The following is a 13,414-nucleotide window of genomic DNA, read 5'->3' on the forward strand; positions in this document are numbered from 1 at the left end:
GTGTGTGGCAGCCAGGGAAACTGAGGCAGCAGGGAGGTAGGTGGAGAGGGCACAAACGTAGCTTTGAACTGCATCTCGTGCAGCACAAATCCATGGATAGGGCCTGGCAGCCGAGGGGAGGTGCAAAACCCTGCAGGATGCAGCCCCATCCCCCTTGAAGTCTTAAGGATTCCAGGGTTGAAAATTGAAACCAGGTGAATGCGATATTAAAAAAGCGTGTGCTCCCTTGTGCAGCACGGGGGAGCGGGGACAGGGAGCCCGGAGCTGCAGCGGGTTTCTCACGGGCTGCTGGTGGTTACCCAGAGGGAACAAAGCAGTGCCTGCAAGGGGCAGGGGCTGTGCGGGAGGCAGCCTGCGGGCACGGCTGTGCCCGGCCCCGCGCCCGCATCCGCAGCGGCTGCACAGCCGCGGGCGGCTCCGCTCCCCATCCCGGCACAACGCTGCGCTGCGTCTGCCAGCACCGGCCCGGGCAGCTCCGCACCGCCTGCCCCCAGGGCTCTCCACATCCTGCTCCCCGCAGCACCACGGAAGCTCTTCCCCCGTGGTGATTTGCTCAGCTGGTGTTGTCTTTACCCAGCGCAGAGCAGGCAGAAATGAATAAATAACCCTGAGAGAGGCATCTCTCCCAGGGACTGCAGCGCTTTGGTTGAGAGGCAGCACCTCCTCTCAGCGCGTAGTCCCGGGGCAGGAGGGGGATGCATCCCTTCCCAGACACTGGTCAGAGGGATGCTGGGCTGCAGGGACCCCCCGCACTTGGCAATGCAGTGGGCTCAGAGCGCTGTGTCCCTGCATTTTGCTCCCCAGGCCCTGAGCACGCCTAAAGCCAGAGGTCACCTGGCTATTGGCCTGCTCCCGGTAGGAGGATGCAGCTGCTCCACGAATCCTGCAGGATATGGGGGATGGCATCCCGTGCTTCGGAACTCTGAAGGGGGAAGTGCTGGGGCCACTCCGAGGGGAAAATCCCCCTTTTCCCTGAGGTGTTTGCAAGGGGAGATTGCAGAACCCGCAGGCTTCCACAGCCATGTGATGAACACAGTCCAGGGAATTTCTTCAAAAGCAAAACAGGAATATAATGGACGTTTTTGCTGCCCTGAGGGGTGGGGGTGATTGTTCAGAGCCTGGCTGGTACAGAAGCTGGGACCACCAAATGGGGCTGTCAGGCAGCAGGCACACAAAGGCTGTCAAATTTCCTATGCTGTCCAATTAAACAGCAGAATTCCTTGGCACACAGCATCTTAGACACAGAAAGCTAATGCAAAGCTAAAAAATGATCACTCAAACTCAGAAAATAAAACAATATACATTGCAAACAGCTCATTGCAAACCACATCCTCCACATGCTGGCCTCAGCCGCCCCGCGCTCCGAGCTGAGGACACACCTTGCCAGGTGCTCTCCATCAGCAGGAACAGGCAGTGTTTGGGAACAAGGGAGTTACCTTTTCTGCTTCTTCCATGGCCACACTCCCTTCTCAGGTTTTGCCCTCAAAAACAAGGGTGTGCCCATAATGCTCAGCTATTTTAAGACCACTGGGAGCCGGCTGCTTCCTGCCAGTCCCAAGCGAGGCCATTACACGAGGCAGGAGCCACGTCCCCGGCGGCCACGGCAGCTCACCCCGGAGAGAATGAGGCCCAGAGGGCTGTGCCAGCACCAAGCACAGCCTCCAGTAGCTCTGGCTCGGCTGAGCACATCCCCAGCATCCTTACTATTTCTATCAGGGCAGCTTTAGGCTCTCATCTTGCCTGTTTTTTACACCAGGTAGGATCCTAAACGACTTTATAGGGTTCCTGCTGTGTGTGCAGGTGTGTGCTGGGGAATGTCCCAGTGGAGGCAGGTGGAGCAGTAGGACAGAGAGAGCTGCTCACATGTGGGATCCACTCGGAGATGGGCCCCTCACTTAGAAGATGATGCCCCTCCCAGTCCCAGCTGTGAGCTGGAGGGGGTGAGATAAGGGCTGCTGAGCACAGGCTGCCTGCGGACACATGTGTGTATTCACAGAATCATGAATTTGGAAAAAAAGAAAAAAATAATTTTAAATGTATAAATTAAATATTTATACATTTATACATATAAATGGGACAGCCTGAGCACCCAGTGCGCCATGGGGTGCCCTGATGGAAAGGAGGGCGTGGGGAAGAAGGTCAGTGGCACACAGAAAGGGAAATCACAGGCTTTAACCACATGAATGGAGCAAGCTGCATTGAAACGCTCCCAATTCAGCCTTATCCGCTTGCTAACCCTGTGTGGTCTCTAACCCTGTTTTTTTGTGGGGCCAGAGAGCAGCTGGAGAGTGCCCAGTGACCCCCGGCTCCCTGCAGGTCGCCCAGGGGCGGGATGCCACAGGCCACCCTGCAAGCTTTGTCCTGCTTTCCATGCCATGGATCCGGCTGGGATCTGTGTGAAGGAAACGACAGCAAATGCAGACCTGCCTTCATCAAGAGCCCACACCATGGTGCCGGCGGCAGCCATGCGGAGAGGTCTGTCCCCAGGAAAAGCCACCGTGGGATGCAATGTGGGGACCCCACATGTGCCACGCCAGGATCCCACGCAAACCCTGCTGTGGGTGCTGGAGCCCTAAGGTATCCTGTGGGGTGTGTGACCCACGGGGGACCCACAGGTGGTCCCGCACCGTGCCATGGGGTGCAGAGTCCCCGTTCCCCAAGGTGTGCCATGGGGTGCAGAGTCCCCCGGTCCCCCAGGCGTGCACTGGTGCGGAGGGTGGCGCGGTTCCCAGGCGTGCTGGGTGGTCTGTGGCACGGCCATCCCGCACCACCATGGGGTCCCGCTACCCCGCTGGGCGGGGATGCTCCGGCCCCCGAGCCCCAGGTCCGTGTCCCCCCCTGAGCCCCAGCACCGGGTCCGTGTCCCCCCCCCCGAGCCCCGGCACCGGGTCCGTGTCCCCCTGAGCCCCCAGCACCGGGTCCGTGTTCCCCCCCTGAGCCCCCGAGCCCCAGGTCCGTGTCTCCCCCTGAGCCCCAGCACCGGGTCCGTGTCCCCGCCTGAGCCCCGGCACCGGGTCCGTGTCCCCCTGAGCCCCGGCACCGGGTCCGTGTCCCCCCCTGAGCCCCCAGCACCGGGTGCGGGTCCCCCCTGAGCCCCGGCACCGGGTCCGTGTCCCCCCCTGAGCCCCCAGCACCGGGTGCGGGTCCCCCCTGAGCCCCGGCACCGGGTCCGTGTCCCCCCCGAGCCCCAGCACCGGGTGCGGGCCCCCCCGAGGATCCCCCGCGCTGCGCTGCGCGCCCGCCCCCCGTGCTGGCAGCGCTGCGCTCCGCCCCTTCCCCTCCTTCCTCCCTCCTCCTTCCTCGCTCCTCCTCCTCCTCCCTCTCCTCCTCCTCCTCCCCCTGCTCGGCTCCCCTCCCGCGGCGGCGGCGCGGGGCGCGGCGGGGCTCGGGCGCTCCCGCTCCCCTTTGTTCGCCGCGCCGATGGCGGCCGGGCCGGGCGCCGGCCCCGGGGCGCCCAGCGAGGCGGAGGCGGCGCAGCTCTGCCGCAGCCTGGAGGTGGGCACCGTCATGACCCTCTTCTACTCCAAAAAGTCGCAGCGACCCGAGCGGAAAACTTTCCAGGTGAAGCTGGAGACGCGGCAGGTCACCTGGAGCCGCGGCTCCGAGAAGGTCGAGGGCGCCGGTGAGTGCGGCGGGAAGGGGCGCGGAGGGGCTGCGCTGCCCCGGGCGGGGCGGCGGGGCCGGAGCCCTCCGGGAGCCGCCGTTCGGGGAGCGCTGGGGCTCGCTGGCGAGCAGAGGAGGAAGAAAATGAAAAATAATGAACCCCCGGGCTCGCCGTGCCCGGCGTGTCCCCCCGGGCAGCCGCGGGGGCGGAGAGGGGTCCGGGTCCCAGCGCGGGGCCGCTCTGTGCTCGGGGGATGCGCGGGGGATGCGCGGGCCGGTACCGCCGCTGCCCCCGCCCAGCGCCGCCTCCCAACTTTCCGCATCCCTGCTCGGCACCAAACTTCCCCTGGGATAAACGAGGTGTTTTCCCGGGTGGTGCCTTGGCGAGCAGCACCCAAGGGCTGTAGGGAGCCTCAGAAGGAGGCAGGGTTAGTGTGAGCCCTTTTGCGGTTGCACCTCGGAGCAACAGATGAGAGCAAACGGAAAAGGTTAAGCAGTAGGAAAACCAGCCCAAAATATTGTGCTGCGGTTCCGTTCTCTTCCCCGTTGCCCTGTGAGGGTGATGGCACAGGGTCAGGTGAGCGCCCGCTTCCTGTGCTGGATGGGGACGAGGAGCACAGAGGAAAGGATGCGTAAGAAACCTGAGTGCAAAACGAGGTTTCTTATGCATGGGCGTAAGGTGGGAAGGGGGTGAGATCTGGCATGCTCTGCACTCTTAAACTTGGTGTTGGTTTCCCAGGCTTTCTTAAATTATCCTTCCTGCCTCCATGTGCACCAGCACGAGGACAGGGTCTCTGCTCTGTGTGGGACATGAGGAAGAGGAGATGTGCACGAAGGCCAGGAGGTGGGAGAGGTGGTGCTGCCCGTGGCACTGGCCTTCCCCATGCTGGGGATGTGACTGAGGCCCAGCAAGGCCAGGGAGGGGTTGTCATCCCTCCTGGCAAGTGCTGCTGGTCCAGGATGGAAGGTGGGATGCTGTTAGTACCAGGGGCTTAGATGAGGAAAGGACATGGATGGTGGCCACCTCTCTGTGGCAGGTCCACAAAAGGCCAGTTTGGGGCTTTGGTTTGCCCTGAGAACCTCTGAGTCCTCTACCTTCTGCCCTGTGGTGTGTGCAGGCAGATCTGGAGGGAGCCTTTAGCATCATGAGGATGTGGAGCTCCCCCCTCTCTTTCCCAGAATGGCCTCTGGGAGCAGTGAGGCAGTGTGAGAGGGAGGAGAGCAGCATTCTGTTGACCCTGGGCTTAAGTTGTTCTTAAACTCAGGCTGAGCAAACGTTGGTTTTGCTGGGGAGATTCTGGTCTGAGACAGAGCCCACAGCCCATGTGTGCCCACGGGGCACAGAGGTCCCCACTGGTGTCTGCAGGGGTGATTGTTCCTGGGGACAGACCTGGGTGTGTCCCCGTAACCTTTGGGGGAAATCTAGAGAACTTCAGCTTCTGTAACTGTGGGCCTGACAATGATAAAGCCATGGCTGCAGAGAGTTCTTGTGCTGTGCAGACATCCAAGAGCAGAGTGTCCCAGGGACTGAGATGATTGTGTTTCTTTTAATGTCACAGAGGAAAATTCCTTGGGGCTTCTCTACTGTGCCACAGGCAAGGTGTCTGGCTGGTGGCTTTGGGTTCCCCACGTGTGCCTCCCAATGCTCCTGGTGTCCCCACACTATGTGTGACCCTCCCAGGGGGCCAGGTGGGCCTTGCTGGACACAGAGGACATCAGGCTGAAGAGCTGCTGTATCTTCAGCCCCCTCTCTCTGATGCTTTCCCCATGGCATCCTCTCTCACCAGAGCAACTCACCCTGTCCTCAGTCCCCTGCTCTGGTGTCACCCAGCACCCTGAGCTTGCAGGGCTGGGGAGCAGAGCTTTGCTTTAACACCTCCTGGGCAGAGCTGTGGGGCTCCAGCTGGAAATGCCAGCCTGTGTACACAAATAGTGCCTGGGTTTCTAGGCAGGCCAGGCAAACCATGGGATCGATGGCCAGCAGTACTGGCTTCTTGGCCAGCTTCCCTATTTTTATCTGGATGTGCTTTCTGGGCAGAAAGAGGATGCCTGGGAGAAACCAGGTGTGTGACAGCTCCACTTCATGTGGCAAATACACCAAGGAATTCCCCTCCTGGCTCATCCCCTTGAGGTCAACATGGCCATGGAGGGAACCAGGGGGTGAAGTAATCTGGAGCTGAGCTCATCACTTTCAGTGCAGGGTAGTGTCAGCCATGGATCCAGTTCTCCCCAGGAAGACAAGCCATGCCAGCACAGAGAACAGTAAACTGGGTTTTGCTTTTGGTGGTGGTTCTGGTTTGGCCCCAGCTTGCTGAGGGAGTGGCAGCTGTCAGGAGGTGAGATGTTCCTTCCCATGCAACAGCATCTGCACCAAGCGGTGTCTGGGGACTGAGAGGGCAAAGATGGCTGTGTTCATGGGTCTGTAATGGATGTTCTTGTGTTTCTTGAGAGATGGAGACCACCAGGGAGTTCTAGACCACCCTGGATATACGTTAATTGTCTCAAGTAGGAATGATTCTGGGTTTTTATCCATTTCAGAACAGGTGAACATCCACAGGAAGAATGCAAGACCCTTTTTTATTAAAAATAAAGAATCAGTTAACACAGGAAGTTTAAAAGAAAATAAATGCATAAAAGACAACATATGGAGGTTTTGGGCTCGGGGCATGCTTTTGTGGATGGCCATGTCTTGGAGAGGTCTGTCTCCATGGACACCAGCTATAGAGCATCTGTGCTCCTTTCTCTGCTCCTGGTGGGTTGTGCAGAAGGGAGATGTGCATTTGTCCCAGGGAGGGTTGGGTGAGGATGGGGGAACCTGGCTCCATGGCTGACAGTGCTGGGGAGAGCACAGCCCTGTGGCTGCAGCTTGGGAAGCTCCTGGTGCGTGGTGGGCAGTGCATGAAGGGACAGAGGTGTGCTGGCTCCTCTGCAGGTGGGCTAAAGCTGCAGTGTGCCAGGAGGAGAGGGCTCTGGGCACAGCCACTGCCACGGTTCCTCAGTTGGTGGTGCTCATTTTGGAGCTTTGCCATCACTGTCAGAGGTGTTGTGGAGCAGCTGCTGCCCCAGGATCTGTCAGTCCTTCTGACCTCTGCTGAACTCTGCCACAGGCAGCCAATTCTTTGTCTGAAAAACAATGTTTGGGTGGTGCTTGGCTTTCTGTGTTTAGAGGGGAGCAGAGCCTGAGCAGGTCACCCCACTGCTGGAGAGAGGTCCAGGGAACCCCTGTGCTCTGTACCTTTGGTGCCTCAGCAGCCTGGTGCTGTGGGTCTGAGTTCCCTCTCCCTGCCATGCTGCTGTGCCACCTTTATTTCAAGTTACTGAAGCCAGCAGGGTCTGACTGGCCTCTGCAAGGAACTTTTGGGATTTAAGGACGAAGTTCTCTCTGTGCTTCAGCATCTCCTAAGAGCAGTGAGGTTGGACCAGGGGGATGCTGGATGAGGAGGAGCCTGTGTAGATGTGGCACCTGGGGCCATGGCTCCGTGGTGGACCTGGCAGAGCTGGCTTGGTGGTTGGGCTGGATGGTCTCAGAGGACTTTTCCTGCCCTAATGGTTCTGTGAAGGGTTGGGTGGCATCACCACCTGTGCTGTAGATGGACAGATAACCAGCTGGCCTCGTTGGCCACCATGAACTGCCCAGCCTTGCCTGCCCAGGAGCCAGGAGGTGCTGGGGGACGGAGAGCAGAGAGCCCTTGCTGGTGTGACAGCCCTGTCCTCGTCCCCTGCTTTGTGACCCTTGTGTAGCGCTTTGTGACAGTGCATAAAGACCCTGTGTGTGTCCCCTTGTGCCCTCCGTGGGCAGCTCGGGCTCAGCAGGGCCCCCAGCCAGCTGGGCTGCCACATGAGAGCCTCTTCTCTTGGACAGGACCTGCTCTTCTTGAGCTCTCCACCCCAGAGTGAGGAGAATCTCCATGAGCTGCGGGCTGGGTGAGCTCCCCTGGGCAGGGAGCCTTTCCCTTCTCCTGTACTTCTTCAAAACTGTGCAAAATGCAACCCTGGTTTGTGCCAAAAAAAAAAAAAGGCTTTTTTTTTTTTTTTCAATTAATACTTGTTTTTGTTCAGAGGGCTCCAGGCAGGTTTAATTACCAATGCATTGCTTTCTTGCTAATAACTCTGCAGAGGGCCTGGCTGCTACAATAGGAAGAGTGCTAATAATTTTCTATTCTTTTTGTTAAGAACCCAGAGCAAAGTAGAGCTAAATCCCTCGAGTCAGTTGTCTTTTATGCATTTATTTTCTTTTAAACTTCCTGTGTTAACTGGTTCTTTATTTTTAATAAAAAAGGGTCTTGCATTCTTACCTTCTCATGCTGGGGGGGTTATAGGCCAGTTTCAAATTGAACTGTTTGCCTTGAAACACGTCAGAAAATTCAGAGAGTTTGCTCAGAGAGTGAGCTGAAAATTTGGAGCAGATGTTTGTTTTACAGGGGAGAGAGAGGAGAAAAAAAAACTACCTCACAAAAACCCTGGTTGCATTCTTGCTTTCAGTGAAATGAGCTCAGTCCCTTGGAGGTGGAGAAAAGCCATTGCCTGTGTAAAAGAAAAGAAATGAGCTGTAAAATATTAATGCAAAGTGGCTCTGAAGTGTGGCTCATACTCGCCTCAGCCGTTTCAAGCACCAGCCTCTTTCATTAGCCCACTGGGGCACAGCTTCTTTAATTATGTTTTTTTGGGGCCATTTGCTTAAACTGAGGACCTTGGAGCTCTTAAGAAGTGAGTGAGCCAGAAATGGTTCTGAAGGAAAAAAATGGCTTCAGAGTGAGCTGCTCTTGGGGTGCAGGATGGCTCCTGCACTGGAGGGTCCCCTCCTGCTCCTCCAGCCATGGATGCAGAGGGCAGGAAAGGCAGGAGGGAGCTGCCCCTGGAGCAGGGGCTGCACAAGGGCTGGGGTGGCCAGGGAGAGCAGCAGAGCAGGGCTTGTGACTCTCAGGATGGTTGAAGCTTCCCCTGCTGATGCTCTGCTGTGGGAGCTTTTGAGGGAAGGTTTTTTGTGTCCCCCTTCCTGCCTGTGAGGGCATTTGTGCTACACACAAAGCAAGTGAGCTCTGCTCTGCCTTCACCTCCAAACTGAGGTGAGCCTCTGCCCTCATTCACATCCCTTTGTCATCCCAGTTTTACTCTTGGTAGCATCCTCCAGGAGGGGCGGGTTATAAAACCCCTCCCCACACAGTAAGATGTGTTACCTCCTCCCTTGGCATCTCAAAAGCTTCTCTAAACCTGGAGAGCAGCTGGAAGTTGGCTGGCTGCTGTTTTCCCCTAGTACCTGCACCGTGTCCCCCATCCATCTGGTTCCTTCCCCTGCCATCAGCCACGTGGAAGGAATTGGCTTATGGGGTCCAAGCCCACTAATTAGAATGTGCTGGAGAGGTTTTTTGCAAAGTGTTGGACTGATTATTTCTCACCAGCATCAAGGGGCTGAGAAATAATCAGTCCAACAGTTTTTCAGGGCTTGGCTTTCTCCTTGCCATGGCTGGACACCATGTGTGGCAGCAGGAGCACCTCAGTGAGCTGGCTCTGAACATCTGGCCTTGCAGATTGTGTGCCAGGAGGTGCCATCATGCTCAGCTCTGTCACCTCCTGTCACCAGGGGCTGTTCTGCTGTGGGGTTTTATACAGAACTTCATGTGCCCCATCTCCATGCTGAGGGGCTGAGCCAGCACCTGCCCAAGCCCGCCTGGGACATCTCTGCTGCTCTCTTTGAGCTGCCCTGCCTGCACAGCAGGGATGGTGGGGATGGTCATCCTTATCCTTTATCCTTATCCTTATCTCAAAGCGTTTGCTGGCTCCTTATCTGATGGCAGTGGCTGCCCTGTGAACACCCCCAGGACATGCTGGCTGTCCCCTGTGAGCAGGCCTGTGGCCTCCTGCATATCTTACAGATTGCAGACACAGGAGGAGAGGCTCTGCAGCCCTGAGTCAGTGCTGAAGTCCCCTGCCCTGAGCAGCCCTGAGCTCCCAGTCCCCCAGTGCTGTGTGTGGCAGGGCAGGCTTGGCCACTGAGTTGCCCAGGAGAGCAGGCTTGGTGTAAATTGTGTGTTCTGGGAGCCTGGGCACTGCTCTTTGGCTGGGACCTTCCCCTCCAGAGGGCACTGGGGCTGTTGTGTCTTTTGGAGCTGACCCACATCAGTGGGCTGTGATGGGCAGCCTGGCCAGGATGTAAAACTTGGGAACACATGGAGTGGAGCAGGGCTCTCAGAACAGACCCTCCTGTTACGGTTTAGGCTACATCCCACACCCTTCTGCTGGAGCTGCAGGCTTATTGATGAGCTGCAGCAGCTCAGCCTGTGGATGGCAACCTCAGGAGCTGCTGGAAGTGGAACATGTTTGACTGTGTGTCCAACTCCCCTGTCTCTGCCAAAGTGGGATCCTGCTGGGCTGGGCTTGACAGAGTTTGTGCTGAGCATCCCCTCCTGTCAGGGCTTTCACTGCTCACAGTGACCCCAAGATGTGTTAGAAAGTCTCTTTTCCCAGCCTGGTGCTTGAAGAAGGAGTCAGAGCTCTTCAGTTCTCAGTCTCAAGGTTGTTTATTGTTTCTTATCTGTAAAATTCTTTCTCCTGCCCTGCCGAGGTCCATCCAGCAGGACAGTTCCAGGCACCCTGAGTGCCCCCGGGGCAGTGTTATGTCTTTATACTAAAAATTACACATACGATATTTACAATTATTTCCAGTACCTATCACCTATGTTAGACAGGGAGCTTCTACTCTAAACCAATCTAAAAGTGCCACCATCCCAGCAGAAGATGGAGGCCAAGAAGAAGAAGGAGAAAGGCTGGACATGCCCAGATTCCTCCATCTTGCCTCCTGAACCCTCCATGCTAGAACACCCCAAAATCTACTTTTTCACCCCATGATAAATTCACTATCATTCTACTTAAACTGTCATGGCTTGCAGATCTTCATACAAGGTTGGTAACTTGCTCCACGGGTCATAATCAAACCCACAGGGGTCTTGGTCTCTGTGCCAGGGTCTCTGAGCCCCCTGGCAGGGGTCCTGGCAATCCAGGACAGCCAGAGGGATGTCCTGGGTCCTGACACCCTCCAGGCCATGGGAGAAGCTGGCAGGAGCTGTGGGCTCTCTTGGGGATCAGGCTGTGAGCGCTGTCCCTGGGGATCAGGCTGGGAGCTGCTGTCCCCGGGGATCAGGCTGTGAGCGCTGTCCCTGGGGATCAGGCTGTGAGATGCTGTCCCTGGGGATCAGGCTGTGAGCGCTGTCCCTGGGGATCAGGCTGTGGGCTCTCTTGGGGATCAGGCTGGGAGCTGCTGTCCCCCGGGATCAGGCTGTGAGCGCTGTCCCCCGGGGATCAGGCTGTGAGATGCTGTCCCTGGGGATCAGGCTGTGAGCGCTGTCCCCCGGGGATCAGGCTGGGAGCTGCTGTCCCTGGGGATCAGGCTGGGAGCTGCTGTCCCTGGGGATCAGGCTGGGAGCGCTGTCCCCGGGGATCAGGCTGGGAGCGCTGTCCTGCAGGGCTGTAGGAGCCCCCCAGCCCCAGCCTGGGCTGTGCTCTGGCAGGTGAGGAGGCCAGCAGGGACGGTCTGTGCTCAGTGCTGGCTCAGCCAGGGGCAGGCTGGTGCTGCAGGGCTCAGGGCTGGGTGTGTGGCAGTGGCCCTGGGAGCTGTGTGACCTGGCAGGGCTGCAGCAGCCCCCGTGCCGTGTCCCTGCTCCGGGGCTGCTGCAGGTTTGGTGAGACCCAGAGTGAAGCTCACACTGAAGGAGGGTGTGGGGAGCCCAGGAAGAGCTTGCAGCCTGTGGTGAGGAGGTGTGGGCCTTTGAGCACAGAAAACCCCAGCAGCTCTGAGCTGAGAAACCATTGGCTGCACCTTGCCATGCAGTAGAAGGAAATGGGTGAAGTCAGTGCAGAAGAATTTTTACTTTTCTAGTGTTCTCTGGGGTTTAAGAGCAGTAGAAATCAGAACATTTTGAAGCTTTTACAATGCTTTTGAAAGGCTCCCCCCCACATCCTCCCTCTTTGCCCTTGGCCAAGCAGGCTTGGTGAGGGGATGGTGGAAGATGATGCTGCACTGGAGCAACTGGGGGTGTTAGCATTCAGGAACACATCATCACAGAATGATTCCATGCAGGTGCTTTTATTGAAGAGCTCTGGGTGTCAGGGGTGCACAGACCCAAATCTGACTCTGACATGGTTTCAGGCCAAACATGTTTTATATTCTATCATTATATCACTTACATATTAATTATTAAACTTACATTGTTCTGTTGTATACAATGATTTCATCCAAGCATGGATTTCTCATGATCCTCCTCAAACCTCTAACATAGTTTTTCTCATGATTCTTTAAGCAATAATTCTATCAAATCACATCTAACAATTATATCACTTACCATATACTAACTATACAGGCACAGTTTCACATGATCTAGCAAACACAAGGCCTAACATTTCCCAGGGCCTATCTTTAACATTTCCCAGGGCTACTAAGCCTAACTTTCTTCCTAACTCCCCAAATTTTCTCTGATTTTAAAATCTTTTGCTGTCCAAGGGATACCTGTCCAGAGAGGGATGAAAGGAGCTCTGGGTGTTCCCCAGATGTGCAGCAGCTGTATGGGGAGGGCTGTGTGGTGCCTGGCACCGGGGGATGCTCACAGAAACCTGGGAGCTCCTCAGTCCACTTGGTGGTGGTGGCTGCTGCTGCTGGTGTCCCATGGGGGATGAGTTCAGCATCCAGCCCGTCCCTGGCTGTGTCCTGGCTGATCTCATGGCTGCTCCTGCTCCTCTGTTCCAGCAGTGTGGTTTTGCTGCTGCAGGTCTTACATCAGGCCCTCCCTGCTGAGAGGGTGTCTTGCAGACCAGGGAGAGCCCTTAGGAAAGGACATGGTGATAGCAGCCATTCCCAAAGGAACTCTGCAGTGCTGGAAAAAGCTGTCCTCCTAAATGGTTTTAATCTTTAAGTTTTGAGTGTTCTTATTTTGAGCAAAGTGCTGTTTTACGTGGAAAAAGCTTTTTCACATTGATTCCAATGAGAGACTTCCTCATTTCTGAGAATTTTCAGCCTTTCTGGAGATCCCCCAGCGCTTGGAACTCTAGGCCAGGGCTGTCTGCTTCTGATCTGCCAGGCTCATCCCTCCTGTCCTCATCTCTGAGCACTTTGCTGCCTCTCAGTCTGTCCTTGTCATCTATTGAACACCTTGATCCAGGGGATGGCTGGAGGATTCAGGATTGGGGAGCACCCTGAGCACCCAAACAGCCATGGGCTGGTGTCTAGCAGAAGCTGGCACACCATGGCTGTACAAGTCAGCAGAGCTTTAGGATGCTGCCAGCTCATACTCTGAAAGTCTCTGTGATTTTCAAACTGATTTTTAGCTCCATCTCTGCTGTCCCTGTACTCTAGCCTGATCTGGGGTCCTGAACTTGGCTGGCTGGGTGGGTGGGGAGCCATGGAAAGCCTTCCAGAATCTGGGATGGATCTCTCCCTTGTTTTCCTCTGCAGGTCCTCCCTTGTGTTTGTAAACATTTGTGGCTCTGAGGTTTTGGTCAGTCCCTTCCTGTGCTGTCAGTAGGGTGTCCCAGAGCATCCCCTGGCTGTCCCAGCCAGGCAAACCCATGGTGCTGGTTTAAAATCATGCCAGGGAAGGTCATGTCCAGCACATGATCTCTGTGATGTGAGATGTTGTGCTGAGCTGTTTGGCCTTAAGGATGCAGTGGCCAAAAGCCACAGCAGAAAGTGTAGGACTGTGACTTACAGGTTGTGTTTTCTCCCCTGCCCATTACAAACACATTTATTTTCCTTTTCTTGGAATATGACTATTTTTTTTTTCCTGCCTTGACATATGGAATCCCAGAGCTGTGCTGCCTTGTG

The 13,414-nt window shown here is 56.3% G+C and overlaps 1 protein-coding gene across 4 annotated transcripts in view; it reads left to right on the forward strand.

Annotated features, from left to right (window-relative positions):
• Window positions 1-3,416: 3,416 nt before the first annotated feature.
• The window catches only part of PLCG1 (phospholipase C gamma 1), a 45,491-nt gene continuing 35,493 nt past the window's right edge, over window positions 3,417-13,414 (forward strand). For all 4 annotated transcript variants that reach the window (XM_036395454.2, XM_036395457.2, XM_036395456.2 and 1 more), the window contains exon 1: window positions 3,417-3,622. In XM_036395454.2, coding sequence (XP_036251347.1) covers window positions 3,421-3,622 — 202 coding nt within the window. In that variant the 5' untranslated portion in view covers window positions 3,417-3,420. The remainder of the gene's footprint in view (window positions 3,623-13,414) is intronic.

The sequence above is a fragment of the Molothrus ater genome, chromosome 17 (genome assembly GCF_012460135.2).
Source record: "Molothrus ater isolate BHLD 08-10-18 breed brown headed cowbird chromosome 17, BPBGC_Mater_1.1, whole genome shotgun sequence".
NCBI lineage: Eukaryota > Metazoa > Chordata > Aves > Passeriformes > Icteridae > Molothrus > Molothrus ater.